A 22163-nucleotide genomic window follows, 5' to 3' on the forward strand; every position below is an offset into this window, starting at 1 on the left:
GTTTTATGCTACGGCGTTGTAGTGTAAAACTACTGACTTTAAAATGCGGTACCAGGCTTGACAGGAGAGGGTCTACCGCTCACTTTTTGGAAGACTCGTAATACCAGCGCTAAGCAAGTCCCATTGAAAATATAGTATACGCAATTGACGTAATTGGATTTGCGATATTTCCGAGTCTGGCCAAAAAAGTGAGAGGTACACCTGTAACTTCAAGACTCGTAATACCAGCGGGCGTTAAAAAGCAGCACTACTAAAGGTATTACAAATTAAAACGAGAGCAAAATAAAGTGAATATGTCTTAATCATATATTATAATAGCAACCGTTATAAAAATGGTTAGATAAATAAAAAAAAAACACAAAGAAAACAGAACTATAAAATCAAATATACAAAATATTTATTTCCAAATTAAAATGACTAACCATCAGTAAAAGAGTCTACAAAAGACACAATGAATATAAGTATATATGTCTATCAGGAAGATCAAACAATGTGAGGCTCACTTATCACTTGACACCATTTATTATTATTGCAGGATCTCTTGTTGGAGCAGCATTTTAACAATTCAAAAATGTCAAGGTATCAATACAAGCAATAAGTGTATATAAAATATTTTGATACAATAAGTCAAATGCAAGACACATTCAATGCTGGTGATATATATATATAAAAAATGCTAGGGAAGCACACTACTGGCAGCGTGAGTAATGTGCATATCAATAATACAGGTACGCAATAAGACAGTGCTAATAGAAGGATGCACTAGTTACTAGCAGCATAAGTTATATACATACCGAGGCAGAACGTAAAACATTTGATTTGCTAACAGCGTATCTGATAAAAACAGCAACAACCACCAAAATAGGATACTGAAAAATGCTAAAAAAAATTCTAAAAAAAGCTACTTGCCTGGCCAGACCACAGTTCCACAACCTGTTTCAGGGACACGCCCCTTAATCAGGTACTTTATAAATCTCACTCTCTGCTCACAGATTAATACTTTTGAACATATTGTAAACCTGGACAAGTACCATATATTGACTTTCATTTTTGTTGATAAATGTTGTATCTGACAATCTACCATAAAAAGAACCTTACATATAGCGTGTACATTATAACACGGAAAAGTGCTTGTTCTAAACACTCTAAGTCACACGTATCACAAACCAAAAAAGTATAATTTACTGATTACTGTTGCCTCAACTTTTGTTGCACCAGTGTGATTTAATGTAATTCTTTGAATTGGATAGTTTAAAATAACTGTTTCTGGTAAATCAGACAACTCGTGCTTATGTAATGAGATTTCCTGTTTTGGTAAAAGAGTGATTTGTTTAATTCTATATTTATATATAAGGAAGAAAGAACAGGACTCATAAGTATATTTTTAAGTTGGTCCAAGTTAATAAAGTCTAATTGCACCAAAAAAAGTCCCTTCTCCTTTTAGAGAAATCTTTGCTTTACTTCGTGGGATTGTGAGATGAAGTTCATCACCTTCTTCCAGCTTTGCAATTCCTTTAAAACATAATAATAATCAAATTATAAAGATTGTGTCAATTGATATTGTACTGTACTGATGCTAACTGGTCATTAAAAAAACATACTGTTTAGAAAAGGTTGAGGTTTACTGAAGTTTGCAATTTTGTGCAAACAACTGATAAGTAAAAAATATGACAATTTATTTGGGATTTTTTTTTAATAACTTTTGAAATCTTTAACATGGTAAACAAAATATTAATGCTGTATTGTACAATTTTTCTAACCACCTACCAGCTGTGTAGCATGTGTTGTTTGGATAATCCAAAGGCATGTTTTGGATGCATCTAAACAATGTTACCAAATTGGGATCATCTCCCACATTTTGAGCCTTTTTCCTTTGAATTAAATGTCCCATTGCAAACACTTCATCAGTATACCAAACCTACAAGACACAATCAATAACATTTTGTATTACCATTATTATATTATATTAATTTATATATATGATATATAATGTGCTGATCTTATTAATGTGCCCAGAGATTTATATACAAAAGCAATACAAAAGACACTCGCACAATATCTTTAAGCACAGAATATAGGTTTCAACACAGTAACGTCTAAAGAGTCAATAGCTGGCCTGAAACAGTGTCATTTGTTTCTGTGGATTCCATTGCAGTGAGAAAATAAGGATCTATTTAAAGGGATATGAGGTAAAAAATCATTATTCAGACAGAGAACACAATTTTACGCAACTTTCTATTTTACTTCTATTAACTAATTTGCTTTATTCTCTTGTTATCCTTTGTTGAATGAGCAGCAATGCATTACTATGAGCTAGTTAACATAATGGGTGAGAAAGATGAGTCATATATGTGCAGCCAATAATCAGCAGCTCCTGAGACTACCTAGGTATTAAACAAATGATACCAAAAGAACAAAGTAAATTAGATAACAAGAATAAATTTGAAAGCTCTTTAAAATCACATAATTTATCTGTCTCATGATAGAAAAAAATTGTGTTTCATGTCCCTTTAACTATAAGCTGTTAACTCTTTGAAAACAACTATAGATATTCAAAGTAGAGAACCTCGAGTAAATAAAATAGGATCCATAAAGAATTTGCTAAAACATTTATTAATGATTCATCAATCACATGTGCTTTGTAAATAAAGATTTATCTTACAAGCTAAACAGACATAATCTGTTTTTATTTTGCACCATATCTACTAAAGAAAATTAGGACCCTTTCTACTGGGAACAATTTTTATATACCCCTATTTTGCTATGTGGTATTAACAGTCATTGTAATAAACAATGAACACTTAATTTGCTTGTCGTTCAAAATCTTTAAAAGCCTAATAGGAACTAGCTCTCTAGATCCTGATGATCAAAAACTCGACGGCATGGAGAGAAATAACGCAAAATCTTTGGGGGCTTTTTTTGAATATTAAATTGTAATATATTTTCTTTCCTTCACAACCTGGACCCCACATAGCTAGACAAACAGCTATTATTCATTATTTTAGGGACCTTATAGTGACAAGACCTTTTAGATAATGTTGCCAAAGAGGAGAGCTTTATAGCATTGGCCCTAAATAATATTCCATTCATTTATTTCCAGCAGTCAAGTACTGCAGCTCCTGTCTATTGTATTTATTTTAACTGTATTCTGTGCTTATGGTCCCATCTGCTGCACTTTGCTATGGAGGCCTTACCTTTAAAGGAACATTAAACTTAAAACTGAATTTCCTGTAAAATTAGTTAATCATGCATAGTAAAACAAAAAAAACCTATACAATGTACATAAATATATTTGGTATTTTATCTGATACTCATGTAGTTTAGCTCCCTAATTAACTGGAATGCATTCTGTAGGATTCAGAATCCTTATCCAATCACATGCTTTATGCTTAAAGTAATATTAAATACAGTAGGACTGCATAATCAACAAGTGGATAGAAAAAGGCAATGCAATAGCACTTATTTAGTGAATGTAATTTTCTTTACAATGCTGCCAAGTTTTCCCTTTTTGATCACATTTTCATCTCCAGTTTTAAACCTCTATATCTTATCTCTGATTCACTTTAATTTGAATAGCTGAGATATATAAATTAGTAATCTTGAAGCATTTGATGCTATATTATGTAAAAAAAAATATCCTTTATTATGAGACTAATCTTTTTTTCTGCCACAGATGTACACATCACTGGTGATAGTGCTTATGGCAGAGGGACTAAAAAAGTTTAAGGGACAGTCTACTCCAGAATTTTTATTGTTTAAAAAGATAGATAATTCCTTTAATTACCCATTCCCCAGCTTTGCATAACTAGCACGGTTATATTAATATAATTTTTACAAGGATTGTATGAAGTAAATATATTACCTGGCCATAAACAAAAAAGTACCCAGATTCTTTAATCAGGATTTTATTTTGTTTTTCTTCTAGGGAAGATCCACGTTTAAAACTAAGAAGCCAAGGAATAATGCTTGTTTCATCATCTGGAACAAAGAAAGGACAGGAAACTTGTCAGAAGTGTTTATGTCTAACTAAATTAAGACCAAAAAATAAAAGACATTGGGCTAGATTACAAGTGACAAGGTCTGGTTAATTTGCCCACGTATTACAAGTAAAAGAGCACAATTGCGCACAATCTAATTTAATGCACATCAGGCTAGCACAACTGAAAACCTTGCATAAAGGGTTAGGGATAAAATAAAAGTTGCACCAAACACAACATAAATACATTCAAATAAACTGTTACAATCATATAAACCCTATCTGATAAAAAAATTAGTCATATACATGTTTATTAAAAAAAGTTATAAGTTATAAGGGTTCGATAGTATATGGTAAATTGTCATGTATTTGACTGCAATAGGCTACAATATTGTGTCAAGACAATAATTCTATAATATTATTTAATAATGTGTTTTATTCTGTAGTTGCACATTCCAATGTTCTTCACACACAGTTCAATTTTATTTTTTATATTAAATACATATTTTTAAATGTATATATATAAATATATATATATATATATATATATATATATATATATATATATATATATATATATATATATATATTCCTTTAGATACATAGGTATAGGTAGATATATATTTATGTATTTAATCATAATAATAAAAATATGTTTCTATGTGAAGAACAGTAGAATTTAAAATATGCGTAACGTGATTCGAGTTTTGCGAAGTAGGTCTAACGCAGTGTCGGGTTAGCGGATATGAAGAATTAATTATCTTAAGGCCGTTATGGAAATATTAAATATAGAATATTCAAAAAGATTTATATTATTAAAAATTATAGATACTGTAAAAAAATGTATATATATATTCTGTGGATTATTTAGATTGTTTTAATACATCTATAATTATTTTTAATAATTATTATTAATATTTTTCAATATACCCAAAGTCCTGAAGTTTCACTTGCCCGCGTGCAATAATATTACTTATAGTGGTGTTTATGCTTGAGTGGTAGCGTTAAATATCACGCCACATGTAATCAAGCCCATTGTTGGAACAATAAAATAATTAAAATACGTTTGACACAGCAACAAAAGAGTTATTCTTGTGATAAATGAACTTCTTCATATTTAAGCTATGATATGATTTTTTTTGTAGTGGGTACAAAGACTTGTGCCACTTGGAACAAGTAAAAGCATACTTGACATATTTTGTCTCCTTCCTCTTTTTTATGCCCATTCTTAACTGCTTCATTTCACTTATAGTCGGCTATATGAGACTGACAATTGCACATAAATGTTACTCAGAGAAGTAGGTTAGGTATAAAGCACATATAACAGGTGTGTCTAGTGTCTATGACATTATTTTCAGTATGAACATTTTGATTTTTGTAAGCATGGATCTTGTTTTCTCTCTTTGTGGTATCACATGATTGTTACTGCTGCTAGTTACCAAAGCCAACCATATGATAAGCCTAGGGTAAAAATATGATGTCTATGTAAAAGGAAGTATGTTGATAAAGCTGAGAGAAAATGTTTAAAGGGATACTAACCCCATTTTTTTTTTTCTTTCATGATTCAGACAGAGCATGCAATTTTAAGCAACTTTCTAATTTACTCCTATTATCAATTTTTCTTTGTTCTCATGTTATCTTGATTTGAAAAAGCAGTAATGAAAGGTTAGGAGCCGGCCCATTTTTAGTTCAGCACCTGGGTAGCACTTGCATGCTAATTGGTTTGCTACATTTAGCCACAAATCAGCAAGTGCTACCCAGGTGCTGAACAAAAAATGGGATGGCTCTAAAGCTTATAGTACTGCTTTTTCAAATCAAGATAGCATGAGAACAAAGAAAAATTGATAATAGTAGTAAATTAGAAAGTTAAAATCTCATGCTATATCTGAATCATGAAAGAAAAAAAATTGGTTTAGTATCCCTTTAAGGAAGGATGCACTAGTTTTCAACATTGGCATTCATATACTTGGCCTATGATGAGGCAATAGCTCTCCTAGAATTAACACTTAATCTAATCTAGTAAATCATAAACATAATGAGACAAATCTAGTTGGCCAAAACAGCCTCAAAAGGGATATGTATTTTTCTGAAATCAAAAGAGCAAAAAAATATATATATTTTGTAATATATTAGATAAGCTTATAAATATTTAATGACTCTGACTACATCTATTCTAAGAAGAGCCTTGAGTCTGGATGGAATGGCAAAAAAGAAAAAAATTGTAATCTAATAAATATTCTAAAAAAACATTAGCTACTACAAACATTCCATTAGCTCAGCAACAAATAAAGTCCGGCTCAAGCTGTGATATTTAGCTGTGGACAAAAAAAACAAAAAAGCTTTCTAGAAGTCAGGAATTTCAAAGACAATCTTGCAATAACTGATGAACCAAATGCAGATCCTATAGAGCAGCAAATAGCTAACTCCCACTAAAGTAAAACCTAAGAAGCAGACACATAAATGCTCAAAGCTTGATTCTCTAAAGCTCTCTGGCGACACTCTTTAAGAATGCTCGCTACAAAACGCTTTTCTGGCTTTCACTGGAGCGCTAACCAGGAGGTTATATCTTCTTATAACCAGAATAGTTGCAATACCTTTGTTTTTTACTCTAAAGAAAATGTATACCTAAAATTATACTAACACAATGACCATGGCTATCCTTGCTGTCTGTAGACCCAAACCTGGATAGGCTCCTTTAAATAAGGCAAATGGTGGTTGGAGTTTAGCTATTTAAAACAATTGCGTAAAACAAGAGGTTAATTTGATTTAAAAATGTTTAGACGTGGCTGATATAATATTCTGTAGCAAAACAACAGTAATGTAGTTAGAAAGTATAATTTTTTTTTATATGTGCTGTCAAATTGTGAGTTGGGGTTTAATAATTTATTATATTATTTTTCTATAGTATTTTAACTGCTAGTGAGTTACAGTTTTTGCAAAAGGGTGCCTGTATTTATTAACACTGTTGCAAATAGTAATGTTTCCCATTTCAAAACAGTGAAATAACCTCCTTCAGTGCCAGGGATTTGAGAATTTCTTCTATCATTAGAGGCCATACAGTTTTTATTTGGACCCCCTAGTTCTCCTAAATGTCTAAATACCAGTTTTATATATAGATATTCTCTTCTTGCTAAACGTAAAGTCATCATTACTTGATTAATAAGGCCAAAACTTCTCCATGACTTTATTTAACCCATTAAACTATATGTTTTCTAAAAGAACACACCTTAAGTAAAATAAATATTAAGAATAAGTCTTCATTTATAAAAATAACTATGCATTCTTAATTTTTATCCAAAAATGATTTGCTATTTATGCTTGACATGTAATGCTGATAAATTGCTGAGAACATAATAGTAAGGATAAAGAAAGTGGTACTGAGCAATTCCCCAAGTTAACCTGAGCACAAAGAATCCAAGCCTACATTTGCTTTCTTAAACTTATAGTTATCACATCCTGTGAATAGGCAGCATCATGAGCCTGCTGAAGCATGCAATTTGAATATCTGAATACAAAAATGCCATCTTGTGGTTATCAGGGCTTAATAAAGGACATACTATTTACTAAATGTAACTCCATACAACTATATATTTCCAAAACATTACACATCTGAAGGAATAGCACTCTCTAGTAGAACCTGCTCAGCAGATCCACATTACCAGGTGGGGAGGGGTGCAAAAAAACATTTGAAGAATTTAGCTACTACGTGGAAGAAAGCTGTTCACAATTTGGTTAACAATTAAGGTGGTTGGCATTGTAGTGGTTAAAATGGACATATAAAGACACATAACAAGGAAACTGAATTCATGCTTTCAATTTGTAATTATAATCTGTTATAGTTCTGCAATTTTAACTCTAAAACAGTAGACAGTTAATATAAAGCATATATAAAACACCTAAAGAACTGAAACAATGCAATAATACATAGCATCAGCATTGTTCTGCAATTTCAGATACTAAAGATTAAGGAGATTAACATCACAAGTGAGCCTCTATCAAAATCAGAGAAGCACTACAATAAAGAGGTATACAAACTATATGTAAGCACTATTTGTTTAATTTAACTTCCAAATACAGTTAAATGACTAGCAAACCATTTATCTATCTATCTATCTATCTATCTATCTATCTATCTATCTATCTATCTATCTATCTATCTATCTATCTATCTATCTATCTATATCTATCTATCATCTATCTATCTATCTATCTATCTATCTATCTATCTATCTATATCTGTCTGTCTGTCTGTCTGTTTGTCTGTCTGCCTATCTGTCTGTCTGTTTGTTTAACCAGAGAGATAGATATGTATTTGCTGGCATTGACATCAAGGGCTAGCTTATGAGTGTAGTGCTAACAGTTACATGCGGACGTTTGTGCATGTTGGGTGTAAACGCAATTGGGTGTAAACGAAGAGCTCTGGTTAACTGTTTTGCAAAACAAAAAAGTGTCACAAAACACATCAAAAATACATTACAAAGTACACTTACACTCACAATAACAACATCTAATAACACACAGCTAGATTACGAGTTTTGAGCGATATAAGGATTTTAACGACTACCACAAAACAGCGTTATTTCACCTCCCTATAGTGCTGCTATTACAAATTTTAAAAAAGCAGGCTTGTTCGGGCGATATGGTTGCATTAAGCTCCATACCACACCGAAATCAATCGCTGCTTTGACGTGCTTGTGCACGATTTCCCAATAGACATCAAAGGGGAGAGCCATAAAAAAAAAAGCCTAACACCTGCGATCGCGGAATGAAAAGCTTTGTAACGTAGCCCCATTGATGTCTATTGGGAAAGAAAAAGTTACGTTAAAACCTAACACCCTAGCATAAACCGAGTCTAAAAACCCCTTAACTGCAACCCCCAACATCGCCGCCACCTACATACAGTTATTAACCCCTAATCTGCTGCCCCGATATCGCCACCACCTACATACAGTTATTAACCCCTAATCTGCCACCCCCAACATCACCGCCACCTACATAAAACTATTAACCCCTAATCTGCCACTCCCGATGTTGCTGCCACTATACTAAAGTTATTAACCCCTAAACCTCTGGCCTCCCACATCACTACCACTAAATAAATCCATTAACCCCTAAACCTAACCCTAATGTAACCCTAAGCCTAACACCCCCTAACGTTAACATAATTAAAATACAGCTAAAAGTTACAATTATTAACTAAATAATAACTATTTTAAATTAAAAACAAATGTACCTGTAAAATAAAACCTAAGCTAGCTACAATATAACTAATAGTTATATTGTAGATTGCTTAGGTTTTATTTTTTATTTCACAGGTAAGTTTGTATTTAAGTTTAACTAGGTACACTAGTTAGTAAATAGTTATTAACTATTTACTAACTGCCTAGTTAAAATAAATACAAACTTAAATGTCAAATAAAACCTAAGCTGCCTTACACTAAAACCTAACATTCCAAAAAATATAAACACTAAAATTACTAAAAATAAAAATAACTAAAATTCATAACAAAACAAACACTAAATTACAAAAAAATAAGAAACAAATTATCAAAAATAAAAAATGAATTATACCTAATCTAATAGCCCTATCAAAGTAAAAAAGCACCCCGAAAATAAAAAAAAAACCCCTAGCCTACAATAAACTACCAATGGCCCTTAAAAGGGCCTTTTGTGGGGCATTGCCCCCAAGAAATCAACTCTTTTACCTGTAAGAAAAATACAAACACTCCCCAACAGTAAAACCCACCACCCCCACAACTAATCCCCCCAATAAAATAACTATCTAAAAAAAACTAAGCTGCCCATTGCCCTGAAAAGGGCATTTGTATGGGCATTGCCCTTAAAAGGGCATTTAGCTATTTTACATGCCCAGACCCTAAACTAAAAAAAAAACCTTAAATAAACCTAACACTAACCCCGACGATCCACTTACAGTTCTTGAAGTCCCGCTTGAAGGATGCATCCAGCCGGCGAAGTCCTCATCTATGCGGCAAGAAGTCTTCATCCAGGTGGCCTCTTCTATGTTCATCCAGCCGGCGAAGTCCTCATACAGGCTGCAAGAAGTCTTCATCCAGACGGCATCTTCTATCTTCATCCATCCGGCGTGGAGCGGGTCCATCCTGAAGACATCTGGCGCAGAGCATCCTCTTCATATGGTCGCCACTATAAACTGGAACTTCAATGCAATTGACGTCATCCAAGATGGCGTCCCTTGCATTCCTATTGGCCAATAGGATTAGAGCTGCTAAAATCATATTGGCTGTTCCTTTTAAGGGCCATTGGTAGTTTATTGTAGGCTAGGGTTTTTTTTTATTTTGGGGGGCTTTTTTAATTTGATAGGGCTATTAGAATAGGTGTGATTCTTTTTTATTTTTGATAAATTGTTTCTTATATTTCGTAATTTAGTGTTTGTTTTTGTAACTTACCTATTTTATTTTTTTGTAATTAGATACTTTTTGTAATTTTTAGAGTAGTGTTAGGATTTTTTAATGTGTAGTTTAGTTTAATTTAATTGGTTGTTAGTTTAATTGTAGTTTAATAATTATTTTAGTTTAATTGTTAGTTTAAAATTAATTTATTTAATTTGACAGGTAAATTTTAATTTAATTAAAGATAGGGAAATTGTAATTTTAATATAAAGTAAGGGGGGATTAGGTTTAGGTGTTAATAGTTTATTTAAGTATATTTCGTTGTGGGGGGCTTGCGGTTTAGGGGTTAATAGGTTTATTATAGCGGCAGTGTGGGTGGAAGGCAGATTAGGGGTTAATTATATTTAAATATTGTTTGCAATACAGGAGGGCAGCAGTTTAGGGGTTAATAGGTTTATAGTAGTGGCGACGATGTCGGGGAGCGGTGGAATAGGGTTAATACATTTTAATAGTGGCGGCAATGTCCGAAGCGGCAGATTAGGGGTTAATAACTTTATTATAGTGTTTGCAATGCGGGAGGGGGTTAATAGGTAGTTTATGGGTGTTAGTGTACTTTTTAACAATTTAGTTATGAGTTTTATGGTACAGCTTTGTAACGTAAAACTCATAACTACTGACTTTAGATAGCGGTACAGATCTTGTGGTTATAGAGTGTACCGCTCACTTTTTGGCCTCCCAGGCAAACTCGTAATACTGGCACTATGGGAATCCAATTAAAAAAAGACTCTTTTAAAAGTGCGTACTGACGTTGCATGACTGGCTAAAAGGTGTGCGGTACACCTATACCTACAAGACTTGTAATAGCAGCGTTAGGGAAAATGAAGCATTATAGGCCATAACGATGCTATTTGGCTGATAACGCAAAACTCTTAATCTAGCTGACAGAGATTTATACATATACATGTCTAAAGATGTATATGTATGTGTATATACTGTATATATATATATACAGGTGGCCCTCGTTTTACAACGGTTCAATTTACACCGTTTCAGAATAACAACCTTTTTTTCCAGTCATGTGACTGCTATTGAAAAGCATTGAGAAGCAGTGCATTGATTAAAATAGCCAATAGGTGGAGCTGTCCGCTTGTGTTGCAGCAAAGTCAAGCAAGCTGAAATTAATCAGTTTAACCAGACCTGAGCTATCGAGCGGATTTCAAAGGAACAAGATCTTCCTGTCTATAAATCAGTACAGATTGGAATGCATAGAAAGAAATGTTTGCAGAAAAATACAAGTGAAGTCTGTGTTGTGTGATTATTTTGTTAGGTTTATAATGCTGTTTAGCAAATGTTGTTGTTCATTTAACTTCGTTTAATTATATTTTCTGTGTTGTGTGATTATTTTATTAGGTTTATAATGCTGTTTAGCATTTAAAGTCTTCATTTCAAAGCTTTAAAAATAATGTATTAGGTGTCACTTATGACAATTTTGAGAGGGGCCTGGAACTTATCTCCCTCACTTCCCATTGACCTACATTATAAACTGGGTTTCAATTTACAACAGTTTCGATTTATAACCATTCCTTCTGGAACCTAACCCCGGCGTAAACTGAGGGCTACCTGTATATATATATATATATATATATATTTATATGTATTTACATGCGTATATATATATATGTACCTATATATAGACATAAATAAGTGCATTGGAACCCATTGCAGTTAAGTAGATGAAAACATGAAAAAACATATTTATGCAATAATCATATTTAATAAAGTGGTATACTGTGTATTTACTGTAAATATGTAAAACACAAACACTTAGATTACGAGTGTTGCACTTACAGCAGCGCAAGTGCGGTGTGTTTTTTTGTTATGCTCCCTCGGATATCTTCAGCCTCTCTAGCCTCACCAGTCCTTATGTTATTTAATAATATTTAATAACATAAGGACTGGTGAGGCTAGAGAGGCTGAAGATATCCGAGGGAGCCTAACAAAAAAACACACCGCACTTGCGCTGCAGTAAGTGCAACACTCGTAATCTAAGTGTTTGTGTTTTACATATTTACAGTAAATTACAAAAATCGCAATCTAAGTGATAGAGAGTTGTTTAAGAATAGAATAAATACTTATTTATTTCTAAGATACAATACACCTCTTATAAGTTATATCCGGCAAAAAAAGAAACTTAGTTAAGAACAATGTATCAAAAGTTCTTTTAGCGTTAAAATGTAGCAGTGTAATCTGACAAGGTAGTCTGATAGCCCTAGAGAGCGCTCTCAACGGATGCCAAAGACCTACAAGCGATCCCTAGCCTGAAGAAATTTACCACTCCCACAAAACATAAGTACGTCCACAGCGTATCCCACACAAGGAGGAAAAACACACGTAAAGGATACACGAACGCTGGAGGATTATACCCAGAGGGAAACCAAAACATGCCAAGAGGTGGTGAGAATACGGCCAAGCGATTGCTGCTTTAAGTCTGTTTCTATACATTTAGGTAACTACATTGTCGAAAGACCAATAGTGGGTAAAGAGTGAGTAACAATATAAGTGGCTATATGGCACTTGGGACTATCGGACTACCTTGTCAGACTACACTGCTACATTTTAACGCTAACAGAACTTTTGATTCATTGTTCCTAACTAACGCCTAGATTTAGAGTTTGGCGTTAGCCGTCAAAAGCAGCATTAAGGGGTCCTAACGCTGCTTTTTACCGCCCGCTGGTATTTAGAGTCAGCCAGGAAAGGGTCTAACTCTCACTTCCAGACATGACTTTTCCATACCGCAGATCCCCTTACGCCAATTGCGTATCCTATATTTTCAATGGGATCTTCCTAACGCCGGTATTTAGAGTCTTGGCTGAAGTGAGCGGTAGAGCTTCTACCGACAAGACTCCAACCGCAGAAAAAAGTCAGTAGTTAAGAGCTTTCTGGGCTAATGCCGGTTCATAAAGCTCTTAACTACTGTGCTCTAAAGTACACTAACACCTATAAACTACCTATGTACCCATAAACCGAGGCCCCCCCCCACATCGCCGCCACTATAATAAAAAAATTTAACCCCTAATCTGCCGACCGCACATCGCCGCCACCTACATTATCCCTATGAACCCTTAATATGCTGCCCCTAACATCGCCGAAACCTACATTATATTTATTAACCCTTAATCTGCCCCCCCAATGTCGCCGCTACCTTACCTACACATATTAACCCCTAATCTGCCGATTGGACCTCGCCACCACTCTAATAAATGTATTAACCCCTAAACCGCCGCACTCCCGCCTCCTATAATAAATAGTATTAACCCCTAATCTGCCCTCCCTAACATCGCCGCCACCTAACTTCAAGTAATAACCCCTAATCTGCCGACCGGACCTCGCCGCTACTATAATAAATGTATTAACCCCTAAAGCTAAGTCTATCCGTAACCCTAACACCCCTGTAAGTTAAATATAGTTTTATTCTAACAAAATAAATTAACTCTTATTAAATAAAGTATTCCTATTTAAAACTAAATACCTGTAAAATAAACCCTAATATAGCTACAATATAACGAATAATTATATTGTAGCTTTTTTAGGATTTATATTTATTTTACAGGCAACTTTGTATTTATTTTAACTAGGTACAATAGCTATTAAATAGTTATTTACTATTTAATAGCTACCTAGTTAAAATAACATACCCCTACTCTAACCCAAACCCCCCTTAAATAAACCTAACACTACCCCCCTGAAGATCTCCCTACCTTGAGTCATCTTCACCCAACCGGGCACCGATGGACCAAAAGAAGACATCCGGAGCGGCAGAAGTCTTCATCCTATCTGGGCAGAAGAGGACATCCGGACGGGCAAACATCTTCATCCAAGCGGAATCTTCTATCTTCATCCATCCGACGAGGAGCGGCTCCATCTTCCATCTCCAGCGGAAGTTGAGGATCACCTGCTGTGGTTTGTCTACTGGGCGACTTGTGGTTCCAGCTTGCTGTTATTGCACCTGGAGGTGCTTTGTTTCCTGCATAGTACCTAGGCCCTTCAAGGAACTCCAATCGGATCTGTATGGAGGACTATCAGTGAGCTGGACTACTGTGAAGATCCAGCCTGCCCCAATAGCACCATCTGGGTGCTCTATGTTTGTGAGTATATATATTGCCATCTATCTACATTTTTCTCTGTTTTTTCTATTTTAGATACAAAGTTGCCTTAAAATAAATATAAATCCTAAAATAGATACAATATAATTATTCATTATATATTGTAGCTATATTAGGGTTTATTTTACAGGTAAGTATTTAGTTTTAAATAGGAATACTTTATTTAATAAGAGTTAATTTATTTCGTTAGAATAAAATTATATTTAACTTAGGGGGGTGTTAGGGTTAGGGTTAGACTTAGCTTTAGGGGTTAATACATTTATTATAGTAGCGGCGAGGTCCGGTCGGCAGATTAGGGGTTAATACTTGAAGTTAGGTGGCGGCGATGTTAGGGAGGGCAGATTAGGGGTTAATACTATTTATTATAGGGTTTGTGAGGCGGGAGCGTGGCGGTTTAGGGGTTAATAACTTTATTTGAGTGGCGGCGAGGTCCGGTCGGCAGGTTAGGGGTTAATAATATAATGTAGGTGTCAGCGATAGCGGGGGCGGCAGATTAGGGGTTAATAAGTGTAAGGTTAGGGGTGTTTAGACTCGGGGTTCATGTTAGGGTGTTAGGTGCAGACTTAGAAACTGTTTCCCCATTGGAAACAATGGGGCTGCGTTAGAAGCTTAACGCTGCTTTTTAGCAGGGTTTTTTTCAGCCCCAACTGCCCCATTGTTTCCTATGGGGGAATCGTGCACAAGCACGTTTTTCCAGCTAGCCGCTACCGTAAGCAACGCTGGTATTGATAGTTGAAGTGGCGGTAAATATGCCTTTACGCTCCCTTTTTGGAGCCTAACGCAGCCCTTCAGAGAACTCTAAATACCAGCGTTGTCTTAAGGGTGCGCTGGAAAAAAAAGCAGCGTTAGCTACGCGGGTTTTTACCGACAAAACTCTAAATCTAGCCGTAAGTTTCTTTTTTTGCCGGATATAACTTATAAGAGTTTTTTTTATTCAACAATGAATAAACTCCAGGTCAAACATGCTTCTCATATGTCTTTCAAGCATTGTCAGAAGGGATTTTTTTCCCCTTTTTTGAAAAAAGCGCTTTTAAATAGCATGATCTGTTTTTATTTGTGAAACCACCGGTGGTCTAAGTATTATTTAACTTGTATCTGTGTATCTTAGAAATTAATAAGTATTTATTCTATTATTAAACAACTCTCAATAAGCTAGATTATGAGTTTTGAGTGCTATAGAGAAATTAACGAACGCAACAAAAGTTATGTTATTTAATTAACTATAGCACTGCCATTACAAGTTTTCAACACCTTTTGCGTGCGATAGGGTTGCGTTGAGCTCCATACCGCACACAATCAGAGTGCTGCTGAGATGTGCTCTTGCATGATTTCCCCATAGACATCAATGGGGAGAGTAGACAAAAACTAACACCTGCGAGTGCGGAAACAAATGTTTCGTAACGCAGCCCCATTGATATCTATATAACACCCTAACATAAACTCTACGTCTAAACACCCCTAATCTGCTGCCCCCCAACATCGCTGACGCCTGCCTACAGTTATTAACAAGCAAAAAACAGGGGTATCCGGAACACGGTCAGACCATCGGTCCGTGCATACAGGCTAAGCACTTTAGGTAAAAGCACTCTGCTACAAACGGTACTTGGAGTGCTGTAGCTAAACGGCGGATCAAGCCGTAATAAACAAAGCGAGGAAAAATGAATGCAGGCACTCTTCGTTAGAAAAAAATAAATAAAATACAGTTATTAACCCCTAATCTGCCACACCCGATATCGCAGCTACCTAAATAAAATTATTAACCCCTAATCTGCTGCTCCCGATATCGCCGCCACTATACTACATTTATTAACCCCTAAACCGCCAGCCCCCCACATCGCAACAAGCTAAATTAAACTATATTAACCCCTAAACCTAACTCAAACGTAACCCTAACCCTAATGTAACCCTAAACCTAACCCTAACCCTAACACCCCATAACTTTAACATAATAAAAATATAGCTAAATTAAATTAACAATTATTAAATAAATAAACCTTGTAACCCCTAAACAGCCAGCCCCCCCCACATTGCAACAATCTAAATTAAACTATATTAACCCCTATACCTAACCATAACCATAAACGTAACCCTAAACCTAACCCTAACCCCCCCTAACTTTAACACAGTGGCGTATTACCGCATAGGCCAACAAGGCCGGTGCCTTTCCAACAGCTTTTGGGGGGCAGCACCTTTCCCCATTGCACTTTATAACTGCCTAAAAAAGGCAGCACAAAACCTAAATACGCCACTGCTTTAACATAATTAAATTAGATCTAAATTAAATTTACAATTATTAACTAAATAATACCTATTTAAAACTAAATACTTTCCTGTGAAATAAAACCTAAGCTAGCTACAATATAACTAATATTATTATTGTAGCTAGCTTAGGTTTTATTTTTATTTCACAGGTAAGTTTGTATTTATTTTAACTAAGTAGACTAGTTAGTAAATAGTAATTAACTATTTAATAACTACCTAGTTAAAATAAATACAAACTTACCTGTGAAATAAAATCCTGCCTTACACTAAAACCTACCTTTACAAAAAATAAAAAACCTATCATTACAAGAATAAACAAACCTATCATTACAAAGAAAAACAAACAAAATTATCCAAAAAAATAAAGATGAATCCTATTATTCTACTCTTAAAAAAAAAACACCCCAAAGTAAAAAAACTTACTCTAGAATAAACTACCAAGGGCCCTTAAAAGGGCCTTTTGTAAGGCATTTCCTTGAGATAAAAAGCTCTTTTGCAAAAAAAAACACCCCCTAAAAATACATTACACAAAATAACAAACAAATTATCAAAAATAAAAAAGTTATTCCTATTCTAATACCCATAAAAAAAACAAAATAAAAAACCTAGGCCTAGATTTAGAGTTGGGCGGTAGCCATGAAAACCAGCGTTAGAGGCTCCTAACGCTGGTTTTGGGCTACCGCCGGTATTTGGAGTCAGTCAGGAAAGGGTCTAACGCTCACTTTCCAGCCGTGACTTTTCCATACCGCAGATCCCCTTACGTCAATTGCGTATCCTACCTTTTCAAAGGGATCTTTCTAACTCCGGTATTTAGAGTCGTGGCTGAAGTGAGCGTTAGAAATCTAACGACAAAACTCCAGCCGCAGAAAAAAGTCAGTAGTTAAGAGCTTTCTGGGCTAACGCCGGTTTATAAAGCTCTTAACTACTGTGCTCTAAAGTACACTAACACCCATAAACTACCTATGTACCCCTAAACCGAGGTCCCCCACATCGCCGCCACTCGATTACATTTTTTAACCCCTAATCTGCCGACCGCCACCTACGTTATACTTATGTACCCCTAATCTGCTGCCCCTAACACCGCCGACCCCTATATTATATTTATTAGCCCCTAATCTGCCCCCCTCAACTTCGCCTCCACCTGCCTACACTTATTAACCCCTAATCTGCCGAGCGGATCTCACCGTTACTATAATAAAGTTATTAACCCCTAATCCGCCTCATTCCCGCCTCAATAACCCTATAATAAATAGTATTGACCCCTAATCTGCCCTCCCTAACATCGCCGACACCTAACTTCAATTATTAACCCCTAATCTGCTGACCGAATCTCGCCGCTACTGTAATAAATGGATTAACCCCTATAAATCCTAACCTAAGTTACAATTAAACCTAACACTAAACTATCAATAAATAAATTAAATAAACTACCTACAATTATCTACAATTAAACCTAACACTACACTATCAATAAATAAATTAAATAAAATTCCTACAAATAAATACAATTAAATAAACTAACTAAAGTACAAAAAATAAAAAAGAACTAAGTTACAAAAAATAAAAAAATATTTACAAACATCAGAAAAATATTACAACAATTTTAAACTAATTACACCTACTCTAAGCCCCCTAATAAAATAACAAAGACCCCCAAAATAAAAAAATGCCCTACCCTATTCTAAATTACAAAAGTTCAAAGCTCTTTTACCTTACCAGCCCTTAACAGGGCCCTTTGCGGGGCATGCCCCAAAGAATTCAGCTCTTTTGCCTGTAAAAAAAAACACATACAATACCCACCCCCCAACATTACAACCCACCACCCACATAACCCTAATCTAACCCAAACCCCCCTTAAATAAACCTAACACTAAGCCCCTGAAGATCTTCCTACCTTATCTTCACCATACCAGGTTCACCGATCGATCCAGAAGAGCTCCTCCGATGTCTTGATCCAAGCCCAAGCGGGGGGCTGAAGATGTCCATGATCCGGCTGAAGTCTTCATCCAAGCGGGAGCTGAAGAGGTCCATGATCCGGCTGAAGTCTTCTATCAACGGCATTTTCAATCTTCTTTCTTCCGGATCCATGTACATCCCGCCGACGCGGAACATCCATCTTCACCGACGACTTCCCGACGAATGACGGTTCTTTTAAGGGACGTCATCCAAGATGGCGTCCCTCGAATTCCGATTGGCTGATAGGATTCTATCAGCCAATCGGAATTAAGGTAGGAAAATTCTGATTGGCTGATGGAATCAGCCAATCAGAATCAAGTTCAATCCGATTGGCTGATCCGATCAGCCAATCAGATTGAGCTCGCATTCTATTGGCTGATCGGAACAACCAATAGAATGCGAGCTCAATCTGATTGGCTGATTGAATCAGCCAATCTGATTGAATTGAATTTTGAGGGTCTTTGTTATTTTATTAGGGGGCTTAGAGTAGGTGTAATTAGTTTAAAATTGTTGTAATATTTTTCTGATGTTTGTAAATATTTTTTTATTTTTTGTAACTTAGTTCTTTTTTATTTTTTGTACTTTAGTTAGTTTATTTCATTGTATTTATTTGTAGGAATTGTATTTAATTTATTGATAGTGTAGTGTTAGGTTTAATTGTAGGTAATTGTAGGTATTTTATTTAATTTATTTATTGATAGTGTAGTGTTAGGTTTAATTGTAACTTAGGTTAGGATTTATTTTACAGGTAATTTTGTAATTATTTTAACTATTTTAGCTATTAAATAGTTCTTAACTATTTAATAGCTATTGTACCTGGTTAAAATAAATACAAAGTTACCTGTAAAATAAATATAAATCCTAAAATAGCTATAATATAATTATAATTTATATTGTAGCTATATTAGGGTTTATTTTACAGGTAAGTATTTAGCTTTAAATAGGAATAATTTATTTAATAAGAGTTAATTTATTTAGTTAGATTTAAATTATATTTAACTTAGGGGGTGTTAGTGTTAGCTTTAGGGGTTAATCCATTTATTACAGTAGCGGCGAGATTCGGTCGGCAGATTAGGGGTTAATTATTGAAGTTAGGTGTCGGTGATGTTAGGGAGGGCAGATTAGGGGTTAATACTATTTATTATAGGGTTATTGAGGCAGGAGTGAGGCGGATTAGGGGTTAATAACTTTATTATAATAGCGGTGCGGTCCGCTCGGCAGATTAGGGGTTAATAAGTGTAGGTAGCTGGCGGCGACGTTGTGGGGGGCAGATTAGGGGTTAATAAGTATAATATAGGGGTCGGTGGTGTTAGGGGCAGCAGATTAGGGGTACATAGCTATAATGTAGGTGGCGGTGGTGTACGGAGCGGCAGATTAGGGGTTAATAATAATATGCAGGTGTCAGCGATAGCGGGGGCGGCAGATTAGGGGTTAATAAGCGTAAGGTTAGGGGTGTTTAGACTCGGGGTACATGTTAGAGTGTTAGGTGCAGACGTAGGAAGTGTTTCCCCATAGAAAACAATGGGGCTGCGTTAGGAGCTGAACACGGCTTTTTTGCAGGTGTTAGGTTTTTTTTCAGCTCAAACAGCCCTATTGTTTTCTATGGAGGAATCGTGCACGAGCACGTTTTTGAAGCTGGCCGCTTCCGTAAGCACCGCTGGTTGCAGTGGCGTTAAATTATGCTCTACGCTCCCTTTTTGGAGCCTAACGCACCGAAAACCCAGCCATTCTGTGAACTCTAAATACCAGCGGTGCGTGAGAAAAAAAGCATGCGTAGCTAACGCACCCCTTTGGCCGCAGAACTCTAAATCTAGGCGTTAATCTAGAATAAACTACCAATAGCCCTTAAAATGGCCTTTTGTAGGGCATTGCCCCAAAGATATCAGCTCCTTTCATGAAAGAAATACAAAGACCCACTAACATTACAAACACCCACCCCCCCAAACCCACAAAATTAAAAAACTATCTAAAAAACCTAAGCTACCCATTGCCCTTAAAAGGGCATTTGTAAGGGCATTGCCCTTAAAAGGGCATTTAGCTCTTTTGCTGCCTAGCCCCTAAATAAAAAAAAAACACCCAATAAACCCTTAAAAAACCCTAACACTAACCCCCTGACGATCCACTTACAGTTTTTGAAGTCCCGTTTGAACGGTCTTCATCCCGGCGTAGTCTTCATCCAGACGGCCTCTTCAATCTTCATCCCGGCGCAAACGTCCTTATCCAGGTGGCTTGAAGTCTTCATCCAGGTGGCCTCTTCAATCTTCATCCAGGCAGCATCTTCTATCCTGATCCCAGAGTCGCGGAGCGGGTCAATCCTGAACACATTCGTCGCAGAGCATCCTCTTCATACGGTCGCCGCCGTATGCTGAATTTTCGATGCAAGTGACGCAATCCAAGATGGAGTCCCTTGCATTCCTATTGGCTGAAAGATTTAAATCAGCCAACAGGAATTAGAGCTGCTAAAATTTTATTGGCTGTTCCAATCAGCTAATAGAATGAGAGCTCAATCCTATTGGCTGATTGGAACAGACAATAGAATGAGAGCTGCTTAAATCCTATTGGCTGATTTGAACAGCCAATAGGATTTTAGCAGCCCTAATTCCTATTGGCTGATTCAAATTTTTTAGCCAATAGGAATGCAAGGGACGCCATCTTGAATCGTGTCCCTTGCATTGATGGATGAAGATTGAAGAGGCCGTCTGGATGAAGACTTCTTGCCGCCTGGATGAGGACTTTGCCAGCTGGATGAAGATAGAAGAGGCCGTCTGGATGAAGACTTCGACGGGATGAAGATCGTTCAAGTGGGACTTCAAAAAATGTAAGTGGATCGTCAGGGTGTTAGGCTTTTTTAAGGGTTTATTGGGTGGGTTTTATTTTTTAGTTTAGGGTCTGGGCAGTAAAAGAGTTAAATGCCCTTTTAAGGGCAATGGCCATACAAATGCAATTTTCAGGGCAATGGGTAGCTTAGGCTATTTTAGATAGTTTTTTTTATTTGGGGGGGTTGGTTGGGTGGTGGCTTTTACTGTTGGGGGGTTGCTTGTATTTTTTTTACAGGTAAAAGAGCTGAGATCTATGGGGCAATACCCCACAAAAGGCCCTTTTAAGGTAGGTTTATTGTAGATGCAAACAAAAAACTGGGAAGCACTGAGTGTTTGCTGGAAAGTAGATTTAATGGATGGACTGTCCAAATATATAATAAACAAGCAAACATTGAGCTGGAGAGTACATACCCTCAGGGTAAAATACAGAAAAAATTGTAACAAAGGCTAGCAAATATTATGGCTGATGCATTTCGGCATTAGCCTTACTCATAGCCACGCTAAAAAGAAAACTTTCTGCTAAAGTTAAAAACTCTAACCCTCAGCGTGATTGGTCACCAGGTATTCACACCCCTAGTAATGTGACCAATCCGGTTCACAAACCTACAACACACACCTT

The 22163-nt window shown here is 35.8% G+C and overlaps 1 protein-coding gene across 1 annotated transcript in view; it reads right to left on the reverse strand.

Annotated features, from left to right (window-relative positions):
* Nucleotides 1–375: 375 nt before the first annotated feature.
* Nucleotides 376–22163, reverse strand: part of TNFSF13B (TNF superfamily member 13b) — an 80810-nt gene continuing 59022 nt past the window's right edge. The window contains exons 4-6 of the mRNA XM_053704908.1: nt 3863–3978; nt 1768–1918; nt 376–1512 (exon numbers count right to left, since the gene is read on the reverse strand). Coding sequence (XP_053560883.1) covers nt 1400–1512; nt 1768–1918; nt 3863–3978 — 380 coding nt within the window. The 3' untranslated portion in view covers nt 376–1399. The remainder of the gene's footprint in view (nt 1513–1767; nt 1919–3862; nt 3979–22163) is intronic.

This window comes from Bombina bombina, chromosome 3, assembly GCF_027579735.1.
Source record: "Bombina bombina isolate aBomBom1 chromosome 3, aBomBom1.pri, whole genome shotgun sequence".
Taxonomy (NCBI): domain Eukaryota; kingdom Metazoa; phylum Chordata; class Amphibia; order Anura; family Bombinatoridae; genus Bombina; species Bombina bombina.